This window comes from Protopterus annectens, chromosome 8.part0 (genome assembly GCF_019279795.1).
Source record: "Protopterus annectens isolate FY-2018-M chromosome 8.part0, PAN1.0, whole genome shotgun sequence".
NCBI classification, from domain to species: domain Eukaryota; kingdom Metazoa; phylum Chordata; order Ceratodontiformes; family Protopteridae; genus Protopterus; species Protopterus annectens.
Window position 1 is genome coordinate 1666675149 of NC_056741.1, and position 25913 is coordinate 1666701061.

At 39.1% G+C, this 25913-nt stretch overlaps 1 protein-coding gene across 4 annotated transcripts in view; it reads left to right on the forward strand.

Moving 5' to 3' along the window:
• ROBO3 (roundabout guidance receptor 3) overlaps nt 1-25913 on the forward strand; it is a 2447731-nt gene that overhangs the window by 2380972 nt on the left and 40846 nt on the right. For all 4 annotated transcript variants that reach the window (XM_044081188.1, XM_044081190.1, XM_044081189.1 and 1 more), the window contains 2 exons: nt 13696-13881; nt 16597-16757. In XM_044081188.1, coding sequence (XP_043937123.1) covers nt 13696-13881; nt 16597-16757 — 347 coding nt within the window. The remainder of the gene's footprint in view (nt 1-13695; nt 13882-16596; nt 16758-25913) is intronic.

Consider the following 25913-nt stretch of genomic DNA (forward strand, 5'->3'; position numbering starts at 1 on the left):
TTTCTTTCTTTCTTTCTTGTAAATTTATTTGACATTTGTTGACCAGGATAGTCCTAGCTAGGAGAGTAGTTAGTGATTGACATTGTCCAACTAGGGAGGTTTATTAAGATCGAAATAATTAGCAGAAAGGGAGGAATAGGGAGGAGTGGAGAAGGTAATGGAGGAGAAGGGCAGGAAATAGGAAGTAAAGGGAAGGAAAGAGAGAGTAAGGAAAGGGAAGGAAAGGGTTCAAGTGGGATTGTGGCAGTGACAGTGGAAAAGAAAGGAAAGGGTTCAAGTGGGATTGTGGCAGTGACAGTGGAAAAGAAAGGAAAGGGTTCAAGTGGGATTGTGGCAGTGACAGTGGAAAAGAAAGGAAAGGGTTCAAGTGGGATTGTGGCAGTGACAGTGGAAAAGAAAGGAAAGGGTTCAAGTGGGATTGTGGCAGTGACAGTGGAAAAGAAAGGAAAGGGTTCAAGTGGGATTGTGGCAGTGACAGTGGAAAAGAAAGGAAAGGGTTCAAGTGGGATTGTGGCAGTGACAGTGGAAAGGAAAGGGTTCAAGTGGGATTGTGGCAGTGACCGGTCCAGGCGCTGTATAGGGGATTTTTAAGAGTTTTCTTGAATTCATGGACATGGGTAATGTTGTGCAGGGTCATGGGAAGCTTATAAGAAAAGCGCAGTCTGGGTCTGAACTATCTGCAGACAGCTAAAGTTAACTTTGAGTATGCGTCTACCTGTTTGAGACAATATTCATTTTCCCCTGGAGAGCACTGTGCTTTGGCTTGTAAGCAGCCCCCCACACACACACATCTTCCACTTTCTCTCTTATTCCCTTCTGTTAGCAAATAGTATCCATAACTGATCAATGCTGTGTGTTTGGTAATTTAAACTGAGACCACAGTAGCCTACTGCTACAAGGTTTTCCTGTTTTTCCACCTGAGAAATGGTTAAGAAATGACTTACAGTTTCAGAGCAGTCCATGGTCAATTCTGATTGTTTCTTAAACACAAACTTGTCTTTGCTTTGGCTCATTACCAGCAGTACAAAAAAACTGCCTGCTCACACCCTTGTTCTCCCCCTCCTCCTTCCCTGTTTATTACCTTAAGCCAATCCCAAAGTTAATAAATATTACTTGTGGCAGGCACCATTTTTAAAACTACAACCACTCTCTGTCACTATCATATGTTCATTTATCAGTTTACTATGCTACCTGATTGTTTCCAGCCCCCTCATAAGAGCAACTAACAGGGTCTCTACCCGCTTTGCTCCCCACCCTGCCCCCTATTCTCTCCTGCCCCCAGTCATCCTACCTTTATTACATTCACAAACCCCTCCCATCTTTCCAATAGCCAACCACAGCGCCAACCCAACACTACCTCCTCCATTTTCCCACTACTATCACACCTCCTCAACTAACATGTACAAGCATACCTTACCTATGCTCACTGCATGCACTCTCCTTGCATGTCTTACATCCTACCAAAGCTCCATCATTCCCCCACTCAACCACTACCACTGTACAACTACTCACACCACCACTTATGTCTCACCCTCACTCAGCTCCCCTCATACCAACTGAAGAACCATCCCTATGCACCCCCCGCATATTCTACCAGCTATATTACTCAAACATAAAGCATCCCTACAACTTAACATAGTAACTCTCCCACCATACTTATTACCCACAGAGCACAGTCATAGTTTCCCTAATAAACAAACACATTCAAAAACTGAGAAAACTAATAGCCTCATGCATATCAAAACTAGCCCTAAGTGGAGACATCAACCCCAACCCTGGCCCTACCATCTCCAACCCCAATCCTCATAATTAGACTAGAAACCGCAACTTCTCCCATATCACAGCCAGTAGAAAGCCAAGTGACTTCCTTCTATCAAGCCTAAATATTAGAAGTATATCCAACAAAGTCCATGAACTCCATGCCACCATAGACTTGTACTCCCCAGATATAGTCATCCTGACAGAAACCTGGCTAAAACCTCACATTACCAGTGAGCAAATACTTCCTACAGGTTAGGGCATACTAAGAGTAGATCGGCTAAACAAGAATCGAGGTGGTGTAGCTATAATATTTAAACAGCATCTAAACGTCCAGATCTTAAAATCATCAGCTCCACAAATAGGCAATGAAGAAATAATATGTTCCAACCTCAAAATAAACCAAAACAAAACCATCAACATAATTGGACGCTACTTCCCACCTGGCCAAAACATCCCTCCACTAGAAAACCTCCTCAGCTGGTCTACCCACCATCTCCCCCAAGAAACTATCATTTTAGGTGATTTCAATATTGACTGGCAGTCCTGTTCTGGCAACAATCCAACCCATCATATAAACCTTCATGGCTTCACCCAACTAGTCCAGTCTCCAACCAGGATAAATAAAAACTCTAGCAAGCACACTACCCTGAGTTGGATACTAGTCAGTAAGAGCCCCCAGTCATATATAACAGGCTGCTTATCAGATAGCCTCAGTGATCACTCCCCAAAATTCCTGCTCAAAAAATACCTATACCAAGCTAAACCTGTCATCCACTGTCAAATACGTGAAAAACTAAACTTTAACCCACACATTCATCTCATCCCTCAAAGAATGTAACTGGCAACCCCTAAAGTACCTCAGTCTTGATGACGCAGTTGAATTTTTTAATACTACCTTTCTGAGCATCCTTAATTACCATAGCCCCATAAGACTTTCCAGAAGGAAAGTACAACCCTCCCCATGACTACAGAAAACCACTAAGTCAGAAATGAAAAACGGGGATAAAGCCTGGGAGCACTGGCGCAAAACCAAAACCCCCTCAACTAGACAGAAATTCCTAGAACTACGCAATAGAGTTAAAAAGCTAATAAAACAGGACAAATTCCAATACTACCAGTTTGCCCTAGACTCCTCCCAACTTAGCCCCAAACAGTTATGGTCCTCCATAAACTCCATCCTCCACCCAGGTAAAGTCAGCACCCCTCCTCCTAACATCCCTCACTCCTCCAAAAATATTGCTACCTCATTCAACACACACTTCACACAAACCATACTATCACTAGCTAAACAACACAACCCCCCCTCGCCTCCAACCCACACCTTCAACTAGTAATCTCCCCACTGCCTTCTCTTTTTCTCCTGTACCTACCTCCAACATAAAAAACTCTTAACTAAACTTAAGCCCACCAAATTAGCAGCAGACAACCTCCCAAGTGAATACCTACAAATTGCAGCTGATGCTCTGGCCTACCCAGTATCCATCTTGATTAACCGATCTCTGTCAGAAAGTTATGTTCCCACACTGTGGAAAGTATCACATATAATTCCCCTCCACAAAGGCGGCCCCTCCACAGAACTAACCAATTACCGCCCCATAGCTATTCTCTCTCCACTCACCAAAATACTAGAGAGATGCATACTTTCTCAGGTCTCAGACTACCTCCTTACTAACAACCTCCTTTCCAATACTCAGCATGGTTTCTGACCAAACCATAGCACCACCACTGCCTTACTCTCCTTTACTAACACTATCCTTCAGTATAAAAACAATGGCTATCTCTCCTCTGCTACTTTCCTAGACCTATCTAAAGCATTTGACATGGTCCCACACAAACAACTCATCTCTGTCCTCAATAACCTATCCTTCTCTCAATCAGTCACCAACTGGTTTCAGAGTTACCTGTCTGACCGCCAACAATCCATTGTATGGCAGAATGACATATCTCCCAACTACCTGCCTCCATAGGGGTTCCCCAAGGATCCATCCTTGGACCCCTACTTTTTTTCTCTGTTTTCACCAATAATCTAGCCTCTGCCACCAAACATGGCACACTCATACAATACGCAGATGACTCAACCATCATCTGCTCAGCCCAGTCCCTACCCAAACTGCAAAAAGTCACACAAGAAGCCTTTTCCTCTGTTGAAACTTGGTTATCTGATGCCCAGTTAATACTCAACCCAAACAAAACTAAACTACTCATCTTTCAACCCACCAAACATACTCAAAACAACTCTCACTTTAACATCACAGCAAAATACAACACCACTATATACCCAACTGAACACACCAAATTGCTAAGAGTGGAAATAGACAATAAACTAAAATTTGACATTCACATATCCATGACCATAAAAAAGTCCCCAAAAAAATAGGAGCGTTATACAGAAATAAGCAACTTCTCACCAAAGCAGCAAAGATTTTAGTAGCAAATTCCCACCTTATCTCCACCCTACTTTATGCCTCTCCAATATATACCAACCTAAGGCAATGTCATCTAAACAAGCTAGAGAACTGCTACAACAAAATCACCAAATTCGCCACAGGGGCATCCTACTGTAGTCACCACTGTCTCTCACTTGCTGAACTGGGCTGGCTTGAACTCCCTCACCTCCTTCAATGGTATCAACTATCACTCACCCACAAACTAGTAAACCATCCACTAAATGTCCCATCCGTCCAGAATCTACTCCAACCCTATTGCACCACCAGACCACTAAGATCCAGCAACAAAAATCACTTGCAGATCACTAAAGCCAATAACTCTGCTGGTGAAGCACTATTCTCTTGCGCCATAGCCAAATTATGGAACTCCCTCGCACCCACAATTACCTCCGTACCATCATGCACCCACTTCAAAACTTTACTAAAAGCGCACCTAAACACATGCTAGCTATGCCCTTGCAACCCCCACTCTAATATCATCCACCCCTTCCAACCACTACCTTTCTTTCCACCCCACTACCTACCTTGATTATAGCAAGCTCAGATGCTCATAAGCCTAGTACTTATTATACAGCAGGAACTTCTTATTGTAACATTTGTTAATGTCTGTTATGTACTTCACAGATAAAGATTCTAGTTGTATACTGATGTACTATGTTCTTCATCGTAAATATGTTTGTAATTAATTGCTATGTTAAATTGTTAATCGCTATGTAATCCAATGTAACTACTATCTGTTTATTTTAACTGTGGAGCTCTTCTCCCCAGGCCTCCGCTGAAAATGGACCTACGTCCAGTCGGACACTCCCGGTCAACAAATGTAAATAAAATAAATAAATAAAATAAATAAATTGTTCCATAAGAGAGCAAGAAAGTAGCTGTAGAGATTCTGTGTAATAGATTTTTAGGTTTGTGAATTTTTAGAAGACGTTTGTCTGAGCGTCTGAGAGAACGTGGGGGATTATAGTGGGAGATGAGTGAGGAAATGTTGGGGAAGAGGAGGGTTGGAGTCAGTCAATAATGCTAGACAATAAACTCATTCTTGTTATTATATAAACAACAAAGACTATCAGTGAGTCCCAGCTCTACCTTCCAATAAAATTTATTTCGTTGAACAGTTCCTTCTCTAGCGCCTCGGCCAACAGCCTTTACAGAGTAAAACAGTAAAACTCATAAAACACTTGCAATATATACAAAAAACAAGTAATCAATCAATTACATAATTAAACTATCAAATCACATAGCTTGAATATATTTAAAGTCATAGTCTTAAACAAGACATTGCCAGTTACATTCTCTGTTCATTCCATGTGGATGCAAAGTCCCAAATTTCATAATCAAAATGCATTCCTTTTGTCTTAACATATTTTTTTGCCTATCAACATCATTATAATATAATGTTATTGTTTACAAAATATGTGTTAATGCAAAGCCTGTTCATCTGTTAACTTTTTAACTTAATTGAGGTAATATCTAAAAATTGTCCCTGATTTTGGGCCTTTGTCCTTCCATTATTTTTGGCTCTGTTCCTGATTCTTCAGCAGGCAGTGTTTTTTTTACTTTTTATGCAGTTTTGGATTAGAGACAAGTATTTTTTTTTTCTCCAAAAGTTTGTAATGCTTGAAAAGTTGATGTAACACAGCTGGGAATGAAGTTCCAACAAGCCATATTCTTGGATTGTTTCCATGACAAAGTAAATGCTGAGAAATGACAGCTGCTAAATCCTGTTAGAACACACACAGTTCATAACAAGAACAAATGAAGCTTCTAAAATTACTGCAGATGGGTTATTGACAATGATAATCAGGTCTTCACAAATCAGTACAGGCTAGTCCATACAAATCAGTACAGCCTAGTACATACAAAATTACTACAGCCTAGTCCTCACAAATCAGTAAAGGCTAGTACATTTACGGAACTGGCAAAGTCCTCTCATGCTACATAGTGACAACATGAAAAGTGCATACTGTGTTACAGAATGGAGATCATAGACATGAGTAGGCTAGACCAGGCTTTACATTTGATGGAAGGTATATATGAGGAAGTAGAGATAGTGAGAACCAAGACTGGAAACAGTCCTTTTTTCCCCAAGGATTATTTCTCCACATGTAGTAAGTAATCTGTGTCCAAACACATGCAAGTAAAAATGTGGTGCCAGGCTACTAGTCAGCTGTCATCTTATGAGCATTCTGGGAAACATAGAATTAAGATTGAGTTACAAGGTTAATCACCCTCACTTGACTATTTTAAACTGCTTTTGCCAGGAATGAGTCTTATGATACTGAAGGCATGGTATAAGTTGTCTATGCTGAGTCTGGCATATGTGCAGGGTACGTTATCTGTGCTGAGTCTGACATATGTTCAGGGTACATTATCTGTGCTGAGTCTGACATATGTGCAGGGTACGTTATCTGTGCTGAGTCTGACATATGTGCAGGGTAAGTTATCTGTGCTGAGTCTGACACATGTGCAGGTTAAGTTATTTGTGCTGAGTCTGACATGTGCAGGGTACATTATCTGTGCTGAGTCTGACATATGTGCAGGGTACGTTATTTGTGCTGAGTCTGACATATGTGCAGGGTAAGTTATCTGTGCTGAGTCTGACATATGTGCAGTGTAAGTTTTCTGTGCTGAGTCTGACATATCTGCAGGGTACGTTATCTGTGCTGAGTCTGACATATGTGCAGGGTAAGTTATCTGTGCTGAGTCTGACATATGTACAGGGTAAGTTATCTGTGCTGAGTCTGACATATGTGCAGGGTAAGTTATCTGTGCTGAGTCTGACATATCTGCAGGGTACGTGTGCACTCAAACATTATTCCAGTTCTCTTTCATTTTGTCATGGAAACTACTACTACCAACTTCATCTTTCTAGACATTTACTTTTTCCTGTGCAAAGTCTGTTTGTCCTCATTGTGTTCATGTGTTTTTTCTCTCTCTGCTCTGTTTTCCTCCTGCATTCAAAAGATACACAGTAGGAGGACTGGACACTCTAAACTGGGCATGGGTGTGAGTGTGGACACGTGATTCAGTAGAACAAGCACAGCAGGGCTAGTACCCTGTGACTGCTGTGATCACTGACTCTAAATGGTCGTCATTACTGATGTAACACCCTGACCCTATGTATAAAAACTGGAAAAAGGGGATTATGAGTGGATTGATTAAGAAATCAGAGCTTTCTGAGTACTAGAGTGCACACCCATTTCTGTCAATGTTTGCCTGTTATCAACACATTTGTACAGGCTGATTACTGTATTATTGAGCCTTTGCATTGATGTAAAAAATAAAATACATAAATTCTATTTTAGTATTTCTAAAAATAACTATAACCTGAATATCAGATTCATCAACAAAAGTGTGTGTGTTTAGTGTATCTCTTCTTCTGAAAGACAGACTTGCATTTAGGTATAAAGAATTTGCAGTTGAAATAATTTCAGTGTGAGTTATGTGAAACTTGTGATAAAGTGTGGAAGGGTATGTGTGGAATTTCATTGTTTATGATACAAAAGAACAGTTCAGGGCAGACCATATCATTTCCTTTGACAGGATCCACTTGTGTGAGCAGTCTTTCTAAAGTGAGACAGCCATGGCTTCAGAAAACAAAATCAACCGTGCTAAAACTGTTGGATTGTCTTCCAGAGAGGAGCCATGTTCTTTCTTCTGTTTACTTTGTTATCTAGTGTGGACCTACAGCTGAAGGAGCAGAGGCTGGTGTTGCATTAAGTAATGCAAAGCTGAGGTTACAGTAGGAGTTCAGATGAAGTACTGGGTGTGGGACACCTTATCTTACTGCAAAGGATTGCTTGAAAATAGGTGTAAATATAATAGACCACACTAGTCTCTGAAAAACAATATCATGCAGATACATCCAGCCACACATGTGGTAACATGGCATGAGGAAGACACCAGCACATCCTCCTATAAAACTGTTTTCTTTTGTTGGTAACTATGTTTTCGGCTCCTTTGCTGTATAGAGAAAATGTAGCAACTACCCCTGTACTTAGTAGCAGTAAACAACAAAGCTAGATAAATAACTTGCACAGTTTTATCAGTGTAGTGATTTTGAATTCAAAGACTATTACTTCTGGGGAATCTTTGCAGTGAATAACATCAGGGATCCCCTTTCTGAAAGCCATCTCTTGGTATGGGTTCATCTAACATCACTAGCAGGTGTACCTGAGTCTGTGAACTCTCCCCTCCGACAATACGTGCATGGAATCACCATGCTGGTTTAATGGAATGTGCCCAATCCCATGATTTCCTGCTTCTTCAGGCCATTCATGCATTCTGTGTTACTTCATACGGAACGTTCCTGCATGAAGGATGCAATAAAATCAAAGCAATCAAGAAGTGCTAGTGAAGTACCTGACAGGGTTAAAGGCCTTTCTTAGTGCTAGCAGTAGGACTAAAGTCAAAGGAAACCAGTACTTGCTCTGTAGTATGGTCCTTAATATGGTCAGAGACCAGAATTAGAAGGGTAAAAGAAGGCAAAGGATCAGGAAGCAAAGAATGGAAAAAGTGTCCACTTCATAGCTCACTACTCACAGAAGTGGCTTAGCATGGGCGATGTTGATACGCGGAGTGTTCCCTGCACTAGAGGAATCCTGCTCATTCAACTTGTTTTATTGCCTAAGCAAAGTATACAGTCTTTCTTTTTTATTATTATCTTTGTTTAGGTAATATGAAATAAGAAAGATGAGGTGGAAGCCTGAGCTCATCTCAAAGAACAAAAGTTAAAAAGTTATTTAAATACTTACAAGTGAAGCATGACAGCCAGGTATTGCTAAATTTTCATTGGGTCTCACTTATGCGTCTCAGCAGGCATCCACACAGAATGTCATTTACTACCAAAAGTTCATGGCAGGGAATATTAGCACATGCTAGTTAATAACTGCATTTTTGCAACAATCATCAAGTCCCCCGCATACCTCTCAACTTCTTTGCTCAGTAATTCTGGACAAAGTAAAAAAAAAAATGGAGACAAATGCCAAAAATGAGGGGTAATTTTAAATATTGTTCTTACAAACTTAGAGAGTTGCTAGTGTAACCTGATTTGCATTAGCTTGCATTTCCTGCAGGATATGAAATCAGAACTCAAAATGCCTGTCAGTATTTTCTAGTAAATAATTAAGGACTGCAGTTACTAACCCACAGATTTTACAAGGAACAGACCAAACATAACTGCACCTGCAATATATACATCGCCTTGTTGCAGCAAAATGTAGGAATGTCTTCACTGAGTGTGGAAGGTGCAGGTGAATTTTAAAATTTGTTTTTCAGAAGAAAAGTCCATTTCCATCCAGCAAGTCAGCTGATCACAATGCACTGTTCATAGCAGCAAATACAACAGAATTGCAAGTATAAACTCTGTTTTGGCCATTTGAACACATTCTTTAACATGTACACTAAATTGCATTTTACCGTACTAAAAAGTGGCACGCTTTTTAATCTATTTTGAAATTGTATCAAACGTGTTCCAGCTGGGTAAGCATTTTCATGGCAGTATAGTCTGCATGGTGAGCTGTGGGCCAGTATGGCGATTACAAACAGCTGTTTCAGTCCTGAAGTGTATGATTTTAGAGTGGGTATGGAAGCTACACCCACTGGTTTTCAGTTGTCAATTAAACAACTGACCCCTCCCACACCACACCATCCTACACACTTCCTCGTGGTTTGGAAATTTTAACAGTTGGAAGCCAAAACCAAAGAGAAGAGGTGAAGTATGAGTTGCTTTGTATTGTATTTTTTTCTGTTTGTGTTTTTTGCTTGGGCTTACAAATACATAATTAGTAGTATTTATGAAGCTAGTGGTTGATGTACCATGCATTTAAGTTCGCATTAACATTGAGTCGTGGAACTGTTCTGTTAAGAAATGGCATTTTCTTCTTAATATTTTGTAAATTTTTAGAGCTTAACACTTTACATTATTTTAAAATTGGTGATAGATGTGTGTTAGTATGTACTACACTTGGCTGCATTGGAATTGTATCCTTGAGGTTATGTTTTAGTTACTTACTAAATCAGGGTAATGTAGAAGTATTAACCTTTTTTGTGAACGTTCCAATGTTGTAAGTTTGCCTGGTGTGTTATAGAATCTGTAATAAAACATTGAGAATAGTGTATTAAGTAATGCAGTATGTTGGGTTTCTAGGCTTTATTTTTCAGTCAGTGATTGCAAACTCGCTTAGTAAGTAAATGTTAAAGTACCCCTCATTCGGGGGCTTTTTCCCTGTTTCTTTTTTTTGTTTAGACCTGTCACTAGACTAAATATTTCAGCTTCCCCTACTACAAAAATGACACTACCTCATGGGAGATCAGTTTTCTTTCAATACTAAGTGATTTAGTTTATAGCCATCTTATCTGATGAGTGAGGAAAACATGAGGAGGTTTGGGTGGAAGCTGTCATCTTCCCGTTTTCATGCATTAACTGTTTCACATAGACTGGGCTTGAGAGTCTCCAAGTACCAGATCTGAGTTAGAACTTGGGCCAAAGCATCTAACCTTTTCATGTGTCGCAGAATGCAGGCTCCCACATGGCCTCTAACACCCATTAGGCCTTTGAGTGTAAGATCTAGCAAAGTGAGTGAGGTGGTGCATGGTCAGGAAACATACTTTGGTGTCTATACAGGGCCTTTTTCAAGCCTGTCATGGACTGACGCCAGTACTGGCCAGCAGTTATTTTCACGCTAGAGGTACACCACTGACTTGAATGCGTGGCTGTCCTTCAAATGGCTAATAGCAGGAGATAACCTTCTTCCTTCACTGATTACTCCTGGGCATTTCTGTTAGAGGAAGGTGAGTTTCCTATCTCTGAGAAAGACGGTGTGTTTTTTCTACCCTGCCAGAAGTACCTTGATGCTTTGTTTGTGGCAACCCTTCAGCCTGTAAAGTGTTCTGTGCAGTGCCTGAAGGTGTGTCTCTTCCATTTCCCCAGAACAAGCTCAGCTGGTATCTCAGAAAGAAGAATGCTGAATCATCCTTTGAGGCTGTCCAGAGAACATACATTTACATCTCGGAAATGCACACAAGAAGGATGAAGAATGCTGAGTCATCCTTTGAGGCTGTCCAGAGAACATACATTTACATCTTGGAAATACACACAAGAAGGATGAAGAATGCTGAGTCATCCTTTGAGGCTGTCCAAAGAACATACATTTACAGCTTGGAAATACACACATTGTCCCATTGGCTCAGAAAAGAAAAACAGCAGATGTCCTTTACACGTCCCAACTTCAGCGGGGTACGCCAAGTTCTGCACATATCACAAGAGAAGATTCTTACGTTATCTCTTCAACCTAGGATGTGGCTTTCAACCTCTTGTTTCAAGAACTGAGGCAAAGGCAAAAATATTAGTGAAAAAGGCATAACGTCAGGGACAATTTTAGGTGCTGGTACTTTTCTTTTAAAAGCTAATATAATAAAATGATTTGTATTACCTTGCATTTGGAAAAAGTTAATAAAATAACGTGATGTCTTTTTACCTTATATTTCAATAAGGCCTAAAAGTCTATTTTAATGTATGGCATGATGTAGTAAATTTACTTCATTGATTTCTTATAAAAAGACAAATTTTATAAAGGCCACAGAAAAATGCTGAGAGATTTGGGGATGCTATTGGTAGGATGAAAGAGTAGTAACATGAAACCATTGAAGTACTTAACGTATCTTGTATAAAATATTCTTGAAAAATTACTGTCTTGAGTTCAAAGATGTCAGAAGTACATAATGCATAAAAAAGTGACAAAATATTAAGACAGCTGAATTAGCTACCTTAACAAGAGAATATTCATCATGTAATGTAACAGTTCCCCTTCCACACTATTCTCTTATTAAAATTGGGGTAACACAAGGCTTTATTCTAGGACTTTTTTTCTTGTTTAGTAATAATCTCCATTGGAATCTCTACCCACTCAGTCGTGTATTATATGAAGATGACATGTCATTATAAGATCATCCCACTAACCCACTCATTTAAACCCCCACTGTTCAAAATGACTTTAAACTTGGAACTGGCTCTACTGTAAAAACTTACAGTCAATTCCAAACAATACAAAGTTATGTTATTTGGCACCAGCAAGGAGTCCCCTCTGCTTATAATATATGATCCAGAGAAACAGCTTGTTCTCTTATTTAACCAGTGAAGGTAATATTGTTTAATTCTGGACCACACATTATCATTGCTATCCCACACTCTGTGATGATACTAGCTCAATTTAATGTAGCCTCCAGAATCTCATACTTGCTTACTACAGACACCTGGAGAACATTTACTATCAATGTATGTATATCTTGTTTGGAATATGTACTTTCCAACATTGCTTTGCATTCCATTCAGAATAGTCACATTTTACAAAAAAGAAAAACAGAAAGAGTATCTCGGGTTTATTCTTCTGTGCCCTCCTCGTGATCCCTTGGTATCAAAAAAATCTGTCTGGCTACCCACTGATAGGAGAGTGACATTTGTACTTAACATTCTTATGTGCAAACTATGAAGGCACCTCTATTGCCCTCCTACTGAAAAAACACCTGCAATTTTGGGATACCTCATTATTGCTCACAAACACCAATAACAATACTTTAACTTGCCTTTGCAGAAAAATGTTTTGCAAAATTAGCAGCCATAAACTGTAATAATACTTCCAACATATTACAGTTTAATTAAATCTCTTAAGCACATTACCAAAATCTTAAAATGTCACTTCTTCAATAACAGGGGATAGAAATTAAACATCCTCCCTAACTCGCTCATACTAAGCCCAACTCTTGTTCAGTCTAAATTATTGCTGACATTGTTTCTGCATACTATGCATACTTTTCCACAGTAAATTTCTGTGCTTTCATCTGTCTTAACCTTATATCCTACCACACCACTCCCTCTGCGCCCTCAGTTCCACTCTGCTTTCTATTCTCTTAATTTCTTTGTTCCTACAAAAATTATAACTTCTATAACACTAACTCTAGTTCTTTCCCATCTTAATAACTTATACACTCTGCCAGCTCCCCCTCCCAATCTCTCCCCATTATTTTTATTTCTTAGGGCTTAATTTCATTATTGTAATAACCTTTTATTCTCCGAGTTGCAATATGTTAACATTTTCTACTGGAATATTCTTGTTTTTTGTTGAAATATTAATCGTCAATGTTAATATAGTAACCAATCCTTGTTTAACTGCTGCCTACCTCTATTTATATGTATTCTATTAGTATGTGCTTTTATGCCCAAACATATTTTTTTTTTGGACTGAGTCCTGCCTGACCAGTGTACTTACCTGGCTAATAAATATATAAATTAACATTCAGAGTTGGGGAAGTGCATTTGTGACTGCCAGTACTCATGTTTAATAGATTGTTAATGGAAAAGAAGGAAATAGTATTTTCCTCACCCTTGTGTATATGATAATGTTTTACTTTCTCAAGAAATGTTACTTCTTTGTGTGACCCCGTAACTACAGCATGTGCTAAACTAGAATGTCTCCTTTTATAACAGATCTTCCTCCTCCTCCTGATCCTCCCCCAGTGGATACCTCCTGCTCATCCCCGTTACAGAATGGGCGGAGCTTGGATTGCAGCCTGACATCACTGGACCAAGAAGGAAGCGCTTCCTCATCTATGGAAAGAAGAGAAGAAAGAGGGCGTGGTCACCGTAAAACAGGAGGAAACCAGCACCGAGGGGGTGAGTTATTTTATATTGTACATTGGGACATAATCTATGAGTAGGATATATAAATGTTGAAAATAAGTATATTAGTACACCTCAGGATCAAATTTAGCTAAACGGTTGTAGAACTCTCAGACCTTACTTTAAATAGCCCCTCAGACCTTACTTTAAATAGTTAACTTCACAGTTGCCAAAGGGAACTTTCATACAGTTAATATTTGGCTCAATTAATACCAGTTCAAAATGCATTGTATCTGGAATAATCATTTATTTAAATAAATAAAAATAAATAAATAAACATTTATTGTATCTGGAATTATCAATCAGTTATTGTATCAAATGAGAACAGGCCCAAAGAAGAAGATTTATTTTTCTAACAAATTTTACTAATTTTTCAAATAATCATAATATACAGTATAAACCATAACTGATAAATTAATCTTAAATTATAAATCACATCAAGTTCATTACTTTTTCTATCATAACTAACAAAATAAATCTGATAAACCTAACCCAAAACTATGTACACCTTTTAAATGCTGGTGTATAGTGTATGTAATCCGTCAGTTTCCTATGTAAAACATGTATTATCTGCCTGCAATTTTTACAAACTGATCATATTGCCTGAATTCCATTATCATAATATATGTCATACTATGGCAATTCAGGGCGTCATCTTTTTTCTTCTGGTAGCAGTGCCAGTTCTTGCACTATTTATAGTTAATTGATTTCTCCTTTTTCATAGAGACATAGTTAAATGGCTCTGTAGGCTGAGAATGTATGCAGAATGCAATTTGGCTTGAATTGGTGAAAGCTAAAAACAATATTAATAATGGTTTGAAATAATTACATGTGAAATAATTTCTGATTACTGCACATCAAAGCGAAGCTCGTGATATAGCCAGATAAAACATAAAGTAACATGCAAACAAAAAACGAGCTTTAAGAAGGAATTCACTCGGAAGGTTGTTTAATAATATTGTTGTTTAATAATGTTAGCACACGCTTTCGGAGAGCTCTATGTCCCTCCTTCCTCAGACACAATGATAATAAAATAATTAATTAAGTAAATGCATTTTATACACTCCAAATCAATTAATTATGCTAAACAAATCCAATTACAAAAAACTTACACATTAAACCGAAAGCAGCTACAAATTCAAAATAACACACTACTACTAAAACCAAGCTTACAACCTATAATACCCTTCAAACAATCAATGATTTAAATTTTTATAAAAACAAAATACATAATTATGAATCTACTATAAAAACAGATATATATATATATATATATGTATAAATGTAAGTAAACAAACAAATATACAAAAAATATATATGTGTAAAACTTCATTTAAAACATCATATTATTTAAAACTCATGTCACTTTTTTAAGGCAAGGTTTTTTAAAATACAACTAATGGACACATGATCATTCAAACCAGGGTAAGTGTAGGCAGCGGTGCGAATTTGCCAAAAAAGTTCATCAATTTCTAACTGGTTCTGCCAAAGGCCACCCCTAATGTCAGAATTAATCTTCTTAAATTTTTGGGCTGTCACCTAACTGCCCAAACAAATAAGGATCTTCGGCAATAAGGGCCCAATTAGAGGAGTGTGAGCACTTGAGCACTATGTTTCTCCACAGGGGGTACCCGTGTTGGTTTGTTTCAGAAATAAAATTTGAAGTTATTTGTAAAAGACAGTCTGGCTGAGTTTCAAATAATATGATGTTTTAAATGAAGTTTTACACATATATATTTTTTGTATATTTGTTTGTTTACTTACATTTATACATATATATATATATATATATATATATATATATATATATATATATATATATATGTTTTTATAGTAGATTCATAATTATGTATTTTATTTTTTATAGTTGATTCATAATTATGTATTTTGTTTTTATAACAATTTAAATCATTGATTGTTTGAAGGGTATTATAGGTTGTAAGCTTTGTTTTAGTAATAGTGTTTTATTTTGAATTTGTAGCTGCTTTCAGTTTACTGTGTAGGTTTCTCATAATTGGATTTGTTTAGCATAACTAATTGATTTGGAGTGTATAAAATGCATTTACTTAATTAATTATTTTATTATCGTTGTGTCTGAGGAAGGAGGGACATAGAGCTCTCCGAAAGCGTGTGCTAACATTATTAAACAACAATATTATTAAACAACCTTCCGAGTGAATTGCTTCTTAAAGCTCGTTTTTTGTTTACGTGGTTTGTCTTTTGAGTTTTGGAGTTATAAAGTAACATGCGCTGTGAGGCTGAGAAAAATATAAAATTAGAGAAATGAATGAATGGGTGAACTAAATGAAGTAGAAGAGGTTACACTGGTAAGATAAAGTGCAATTGGCCTGCCTGTGTACACTGAGTTATGTTAATGTTTAAAAGGTAGGTACAGTGACTTATTACAGGAGTTAGCATAATACAATATGAGTCAGTTGCTGGTACAAAACATCATTATGTCTTTTTACTGTAGTTAGACAGAGTGACTCATTGATTAGTTTAAAGCACACTAATTTCTTATTATTCTAGTAAGTATAGCATACAGAGTTCATTTACCTCAGCTGATACAGAGTAAACAAACTGCCACTTTTTCTGTCTGGCTGTATCTCCATACTTCTGCTGACCTGGAGAAGCCTTTTTATGCAACAAATTTTTCTCTGGTAAGTTGTCCTTATTTATTATGGTGCCTGTTTGTTTTTCTGTTTTCAGAGGAAGACGTCATTCCATACAGCAGACCTAACTTTTTGTCCCGGAGTCAGTTATCTAGTAACTGTTCCACAGCTGGAAGTTCATCATCCAGGGGTTCTGCAGGGTCTGGATCACGGGGTCATGGTTCAGGGCGAAGTCGGACAACAGGAGACCGCACTGAGGTACCATGCCCCCCCCCCAAAAAAAAGTTATACCTGGCCTTTCTCTCTCTGTCTTTTTTTTTTTTGGTGTGTGTGTGTGTGTGTGTGTGTGTGTGTGTGTGTGTGTGTGTGTGTGTGTGTGTGTGTGTACATTTCTGACGCAGGAGTATTTTGTATGAAATGATGAGCATAAGAGAACATAATGTTTTTTTCACAAGCGAGATGGCACTGGACTGGTGGAGCAGTTTAAGAGATGGTTATTTAGGGCCTTCAAAATGAAGATGGCTGTTGGATTGAGTAAGTGGTGGTTAAAAAGCAATTTCTTAAGGTGGTTGATTGAGCCAGTGCTCACTGGGAAAAATCCTGACTGATTTTAAAGGATAAACTTTCCTTGAGATACATTACTTAGACAAGACATTAACTGGAAGTGTAGGTAGGGGTATTTTAAATGGTTCAGCTATTTTTAAAAATAGTCAGATTAGCTGAATTCAAATCTGTTTAAACTTATTTTTAATGTAATACTTAAGTGGAAATTTGCAAGTATGGCATTTTTTATCAAATCTGCATGTGCTTTGTGACTAGTAGAGCAGAAAGTACACTCATCAGCATGGAAATGTGAACAACTTAGAAGGGGTAGTGTGGGAGGTTGGTGAGGCAGGTTGCATTGCTGCATTATTAATACAAAGGGCAAATGCTTTCAGTCTTCCACTGAGGACACTATGCACCAAAGAAAATTACCTCACAGAGGCATGATAGTTGTGGTTGTAAAGTACCAGGGTGACATTTGCAGGTAATCCACATAACCATGTCACACAATTATATCATTGGGCTACATTGTGTATCTGAAGGAAGCTACAGGCCTGACCATTGTGAGCGCTTAACTGAGCAGATCTAGCTATAAAAAACACAGACCAAAAATTAATAATTGTATCTTGGCAAACCATTAAATATCAGCAAGGGTTATGCTGTCAGTGTCATGTAGGGTGTATGTTTTCCCTAAAACTTTTTTTTTTGTATTGACAAAGGTTATGAAATGTTTCTCAGATGTAATTACAGAACGTTCTTGTTTGTTTTTAATATTCTGTTGCTTGCTGGTAACAAATACACTTATTAATGTTTATTGCAGGAAATGTTATTCCCTTCCACGGGTCTTCCACTGTTTCCACTTTGTGTTGCTCTGATATATTATTTGCGAGCATACTAACTTACTTCCTGTAATCCCTGATCTCTGGTCAGGTGTCACATTCTGGGATCTTTTGTTGCAGGAACGGTGAAACATTATCATCATCATCATTAGACATTGACTGCTTTATCTCCAATAATGGTATCTGCTTAGCTTTAGGTAGAACTGGCTCAAGGATGGTCCCTTTGTGTGAACCTTATGCTTCTTGAGATCAGCGTCTGCTGTTTCTCTTTCTCACCTCTTACTAGAGGTGACCACTTGCCTGCCAGGAAGTTGAGCTCCAGATTGCATCTCATCCTACTCCTCATCCTCCTCTTCCTCTCCTTCTCCTCGTCTCTTCCTCCTTTCGTCCTCTTCCATGCCCATAGTCCGTTTGCTGTCATTTTTTTTTCTACGTGGGCGGGGGTCATCATTGTTGAATGTCTTACCTGTTCTTAGAAAACAAGCAGAGAGTTTGGAAAAGTTAATCTCTCATATGGATTTAAGGGCTTCTGTGGAACATGTTCCTTGCACAGCACTGGATATATCTGATGTATTTATTTATAAGAACATTTGATTTCAAATGTAAAATATTTTTTGGCAAGTGCTTGAAATGAACACTGCAGTGCTCTGTGGATGCTGCATATCAGGCTAGGGTACCTAGACCTACATACTGGTGTATTAAACTGGGTTTCAGCCTACCTCCTTGGCAGGCACACATTTAGACATAATATAGCTGAAGTATTTTAGTCTCTCAGTGGGCTCCCCAGAGAACTGTACTAAGTCAGTAATGACAGAATATTGGTTTACGGTGTGTTTCACTACTGCTTATTTTGGAATTAAAACTGAAGTTAGTCACCTTCTATAAGTGACTTATATTTTCTGAGAAGCACAAATTGTGTTCACTACTCCAGTTATGACAGAATGAGTATGCCTTCCATTAGGTATTCACAAACAGACTAGTTTTGTTCATTGTAGGAAACATTCTGTGGTGGTTTAAACAGGTGACTAGTATCTGTGGTAGTTTACAGAGATGATGCAATGGTTTTGAAAATCATTATCTGTGGTACTTAACAGAGCTGATGGGATGTTTTTGGAGACCATTATCTGTGGAACTTTACAGAGGTGATGGGGTGTTTTTGAAGCACCATATGCTTCCTTCCCCATAGCTCTGTTCTAGATCTTAGGATACTTAAGACTGTGACAGTCCTTCTATATGAACGTACATCATGGGGTTTCATTCATGTTTTGGTGTGCCTCAACACTTTAGGTTTGTCTCACAGTAGGCTGATCTGGAAGTGTGTCTCATGCTTCCAGCACTAACCATAGTAACTGAGACGTTGTATTTAATGGCTTGTTAATTTGTGTGTTTGTGAAGACAAGAATATTATGTCATGTTAGGTGGTGAAATGCACCCCAGTGGGAAAAGAGTTGCAAAGTATGAAACACTAGGTCATTTTATTTATTTGTTTATTTTTTGGGGGAAAAGTGATTTTACTGGGATTACTTGTAAAAGTAATACTCCCCTACAGCTGACCATCAGTGGACCTCAGTGCTTGTCCTCTACCCCTCTTGGCCTCTCTTAGCTTTGGTCCAGTTAAAGTTGGGATCTGCAAAGATATGAAGGCATCCTGGGTCCATGCTATGCCGTTTATTGTGACGTTGTTTTTCTTTATGCCCTATCTTTCCCTTCTCAACATGTGCCCATAATATGTTGTGTGTGGGATGTGAAATACACAGACTGTGCTAATCTGCTCCTCACTGCGAGGTAAACACATTAACCACTATGCCAATCCCCATCCCCTTTACTACTCAGCTAGCTGCCCTTGTGGGCCATTTTTAAGCCTAGCCAAGTTTCTTCAAAGGTGAGAATTGTACCCTTAAGAAGATAATGTCCTACATACCTTTTTCAGGAATTAGTCTGTAGTTGGCACTGAGGCCTCTGCTAGAGAGCTTTAGCAGCCTCTTCATGTGTGTGTCCACACCTCCCCAAGGATGAACCTGTCCATTACCCTTGCTAGTGCCTCAGATGCCTGAAGCACAGATTGAAGCAGTGTCACTTTATCGTACTCAAGTTTTGTCCTTCTGCACTACATAGCTGCTACAGGTGGGCAGCATTTAAAACATCTAATGGGTAACGTGGTGATACTTAATTAGCTATTTAAATACTTTAGTTGCCAGTGTTTTCACTACTTTTGTTATTTGAGGTTAATAACTGTTGCTCTGTTTTGGAAGTAAAATGCTTTGATGATACTCATTAGTTCTTGAGCAATGATATCACTCACTGTGTGATGTCAAGTGCATTACTTTGTCACCTGGGAGCTCTGCCTTTGATGTGTCTGAGATAATGTCATCAGGACCAAAAATGGATTCTGCTTTTTGATGTGAAGTAACTGTGCCTTAAGCCTCTAGTCTTTAGGGTGAGAAAGGAGTTCACAGCTTAATTGTTATCCTCTTGTTCTGGCATTGAGTTTGAAATTCTTTATTATAAGAAACAGTAGTTTAAAACTACTACTCATGCATATATATTAGGCTGAATTTAAAAAAAAAGTTCCATTGATGACTACGTTGAGGTATCACATTGCTGTTTGTTGAAATATTTAAAGAAAAGTCCTGTTTTCCACCTCCCAACATTAGACTGATTCTGCAAGAAAAAAACACTGTCAGGGTAAGGTATCACCTCCCAAAAAAAAGCACAAATCCAAAATCAAAAGAGGATGATACTCCACAACAAACAAAGCAAAACCAGATGAATGAAAAGACAAGCCCTTTATTCGAATAAGTAAGCGCTTTCACGTTGCTTAGAACGCTTCATCAGACTTCAGCAAACCATAAAATTTAAATCAACTTATATATAAGTAAAACACCAATGAAAAACACATTAGCAAGTCACATGTGAATTACAAAAATACATCATTTCCTTTGTTGAAGTCTGATGAAGCATTCTAAGCAACGTGAAAGCGTTTACTTATTTGAGTAAAGGACTTGTCTTTTCATTCATCTGGTTTTGCTTCGTTTGTTGTGGAGTATCATCCTCTTTTGATTTTGGATTAGACTGATTCTGTTCACTTCCTCCAACTTCGGAATACATTTCTTATTCAGACTTCATATTTCCCAAATGAGTAAGGGAGTTGATCTGTGAAAATAGCTGTCAAAGCTGTTCTGCATGGAGCCATTTCCCTTAGCCTGGAAGGATTGTTGTCTTGCTGATGATAACTGAGAGCTGCTGAGGCAGAAGTGAAAGAACCAATAATCCTGTTCAAATAGCCCAGACAGTGGGAGTTTCACCTGTTAGTAGAGCTGTTCTCCCCATTTCAAAGATACTGTAACCTGTTTGAGGCAGAAGGTGGTTGTATGTCAGCACAGAAAGTCAATCCACCAGCAGAAAAAAAAATCTGAGCATCTTGCTCTTTTGTTTCCCTTGGGAAAAATTACTTTCCAGGCCTGTTTTCACTGTTCTGACAGTCATCATAGAGGATTTATATAATGCCGCAAGTCATTCTGGTTGGGCATATTGATTTCTCCAAATCTGGATTATAAAGTAGTGCCTTGAAGGGATCTTTGACAGCTAAAATAGTGCTGCAGATGTTAGCAGCCCTAGATTGATGTTAAATGAGGTTCTGTGCCTGTCATTATCTCCACAGTAAATCTGAGCTTGATCTGAAGGTCAGTTTCTGAAGTATGTTGTTGCCAGCTTTAAAATCTGTATGTCACTTTCATGGGGTGAAAGGTCATCATTTATGTAACTAACCTACTACATTTAAATGAAATGTAAAACTTAATTTACTCTTAATACACTTCTGCATTTGGATTTAAGTATATACCTGTCATTTGCTGTGTTTTTCCTTTGCACTTTGTAGTAGAGTACTTTATTCTTTGAGTCCTTTTAATTCTGCCTTTCCTTCCTGTTGAAGTATGGCACAATGATTCTGAACTTTTACAGGTAATAGATAAGTCGTTTGGGATTTGTGTTGCTCTTAGTACGCATGTGCAACTTATTTTTTCAATTTCCACATTAGAGAATTAAAAACAGTAATATATGCATGTGTTTTAATTATTTATTCATTTATTATGCAGAAGGTGGATTGATCCTTGATTTTCGGCAATGACTTGAGAGTACATATTGAAAACAAACGATAGCCTTTTTTTTTTTTATAAAATGTGTAGCACAAAGTGGGTAAACTACACTATGCAGTATGCTAACTCTGTTGTAAATACTCTTGTATAGAACGAGACAGAGAAAATAAGGTGAGCAATGTAAGTACAAAGAAGAGTGGCTAAATGTGGCTGAGCACATGCACTGGAAACAAAATAGGTTTATTTGAGATGATGAAGGTAAATGTAGTGAAAGATTTATTGGATGGCATTCTAAAATACAGTGTAAAGGTGAGACTTTACAGACACACACATACGCACATAGACACCCACACACACAAACAGATACACACACACACACACAGAGGCATGTACCAGACACACACACACACTCACACACACACACATACACACACACACACACACACACACACACACATATATATATATATATACCAGACAGACACACACACACACAGGCATATATCAGATGCAAATACGCATGCGCGCGCACACACACACACATACACACTGGTATATACCAGACATGCGCGCGCACACACACCCGCATATACCAAAGACACACACACATGCACAGACATGCACAGGCATATACCAGACACACACACACACACACACACACACACACACACACACACACGTGCATATATCAGATGTGCGCACACACACACACACACACACACACACACACACACACACACACACACACACACACACACACACACACATGCATATATCAGATGCACACACACACATATTCTATGCCTATTGCTCAAAATGCTAAATGTTCAAACATAGTCAGTCGATGCTAGCACGTCAAATATTCACCTTACCAATACCAAAAAATATCACAAAAGATCGCAGAAGAAAAACAAGTTATTTCCTTTTGCAATCCATTAACCAAAATCCTAATACTCAATTTAGTTAAACTTTGAGTTATGGTGGGATTACATGAAGGATGTTTCTAAACAGTAGTATAAATACCTCCCTGGTTCTCCCCAGATAAAAAGCCACCAGCCAAATGAAATTAACCTGATAAACTATAAATACATAAAGTAAAAGTAAGTTGTAGGGTTTATGTTAGAGGCTGAGACAGGGTTAAGATTACCACATATGATTACGGATGGGCTTCTCACACCTGAACTACCTTATTCTGAATTGCTGTCAGCTATCCTTAATATCTGCCACTTCCATATAGATATGATAGTCCAGAGAAGAGTGCAGAATTCTGCAGGGTCAGTCCTGCATGCCAGAGCCAATAGAATGTCTGCTGCTGCCTTTTGTAAGTGGATTGAAGAGTGCAGAATTCTGCAGGATCAGTCCTGCATGCCAGAGCCAGTAGAATGTCTGCTGCTGCCTTTTGTAAGTGGATTGAAGAGTGCAGAATTCTGCAGGGTCCGTCCTGCATGCCAGAGCCAGTAGAATGTCTGCTGCTGCCTTTTGTAAGTGGATTGAAGAGTGCAGAATTCTGCAGGGTCAGTCCTGCATGCCAGAGCCAGTAGAATGTCTGCTGCTGCCTTTTGTAAGTGGATTGAAGAGTGCAGAATTCTGCAGGATCAGTCCTGCATGCCAGAGCCAGTAGAATGTCTGCTGCTGCCTTTTGTAAGTGGATTGAAGAGTGCAGAATTCTGCAGGGTCAGTCCTGCATGCCAGAGCCAGTAGAATGTCTGCTGCTGCCTTTTGTAAGTGGATTGAAGAGTGCAGAATTCTGCAGGGTCAGTCCTGCATGCCAGAGCCAGTAGAATGTCTGCTGCTGCCTTTTGTAAGTGGATTGAAGAGTGCAGAATTCTGCAGGGTCAGTCCTGCATGCCAGAGCCAGTAGAATGTCTGCTGCTGCCTTTTGTAAGTGGATTGAAGAGTGCAGAATTCTGCAGGGTCAGTCCTGCATGCCAGAGCCAGTAGAATGTCTGCTGCTGCCTTTTGTAAGTGGATTGAAGAGTGCAGAATTCTGCAGGGTCAGTCCTGCATGCCAGAGCCAGTAGAATGTCTGCTGCTGCCTTTTGTAAGTGGATTGCTTTGGCTTATCCTTTACCCTTGGAAACACCCCTAGCAAAGGAGTCGTTGTATGTTACAGTGGTAGACTCTTACATTTCCAGAGCACACTGGTTTCTGAGGTTTATACTTTCAGTAAAAAGTGAAAACATCTTGTAAAAAAGGTGGTTACTCATTAAAAGCCCATGTGTCTTCCTCTATTCTTTCTTGTAGGAGACCTGATGTCACAGGCTCTACTAATGACCTAAAATAAGGTAGAAGTCTGACATAGTGGGATTAAGACAATTCTTGGAAGATCATGTATCTGCAGGCAGTATCATGAGATTCCTGCAAACAAGGCAGAATGTCACAGATGTTGTGCACCTAGATATACTCTCTGGTTTGCCATCAGCAGCACATCTCTCAAGTTAAGAGCCACATGGAACATCTTGCCTGGGTGCTGTAGCATTGTGAGCTGTACTTCTGAAAGGGTGGGTGCTTGCATACCCATGGACTGGCCTACTCGATTTAGCGGTACACAAGGAAACAACCGAGACATTTAAGTGGGAGTGAAAAAGGTGCAGTAAGAGGAAGGGGGTAGGTAACATGGAATGTACTTAAATGGCAGACAATGGTCTTCTTATGCCTTCAGAGAAATGCATTGTAACTTACTGCATTCCTCAGCTGTGGAACTTTTGGGGGCTGTTCCATTGTTGTAAGGAATTAGGGTGCCCACTAGTCTTGCCCATAGTTCTGGTATGTTTGTGTCCCCATTATTACTGTTGTACCCTTACTGGCTTCTCTCTTCTCCAGTGTCAGGCTTCTGTTAAGGTTGAAAAGTGCCCATGTGTATTCTTTATTTATTGCCAGCAAAAGGTATAAGTACATTGAGTTTTACAAAAGTCGGATTGAGGTTATGCACATATTCAGTTTTAATGTTCACATTTGCCACTGTGTACACATTGATTATATGTTATTGTGCAGCCTGCTTTTATACCACACTGTAGTGTCTTGACAGGGTTAAGACTTCCTTGTGGTACCTTTATATTTATGATGTTCTTGTTTCACTGTTGCAGTCATTACACTTGGGTTATCCTTATGGCCATACCCGACTCACACGTGGAGACACCTAGGCCTTTGGAAACTCAAGGTATTGGGCCTGCGGAAACTATTTCCTCAGATGGGTCTGGAGCTGCTGAGCAGGCATCGGCTTCTAAGGGTGTTTTCAGACCTTCACAACTTACTATTAAGTCCACTAAAGCAGCCAAGGCAAAGTCAAAAACACCATTAAAGACAAGGAAACAAGTACAGCATTCTCCAGAACAGGCATCCATGCCAAAGAAACAGATGCTCAATGGCCGAGGACCTAATTACTTTGATCAGGGGCTCCCATCCCCCTCCTGATAAAAGGCCTAGGCAAGACACTGACTATGACTATGACTCCTCTGACCAGGTTTCTATTTTCTCTGATTCCTCTTCAGATCAGGGATATTCTCTCCCTCCCTATGAAGACTCTGATGCAGAAGAATATATACCTTCAGCCTCTCCGCCTGAGGATTATTCTTTTGGGGAAACCTTGCACACCATGAGGGAGCATTTCCACTGGGAGAGCCAGGATTATTCAGAATCCAAGAAAAGGCTCAGGGACTTTTCTTTTATTGCCTCAGCACAGGCCCCTGGCTATCCCCCCTGTGCTTGATATTGATGATGATGTTTTTTCTGAATCCAGTCTGTCTCCTGATTCTTTACCCCCTGCGCCAGTCAAGCCAGACAGGTACTATAGGGTCCCTGACTCTCATAAATTTCTTTATAAAAACCCTGCTGCTGACCCAGAAACAATTTCTCAGGGTCCCAAAGGGGTTAAGGCTTCCACTGCAAAAAATCCTGTCCCCTCTAATAAGGATTCTAGAGCTCTGGATAGATGGAGG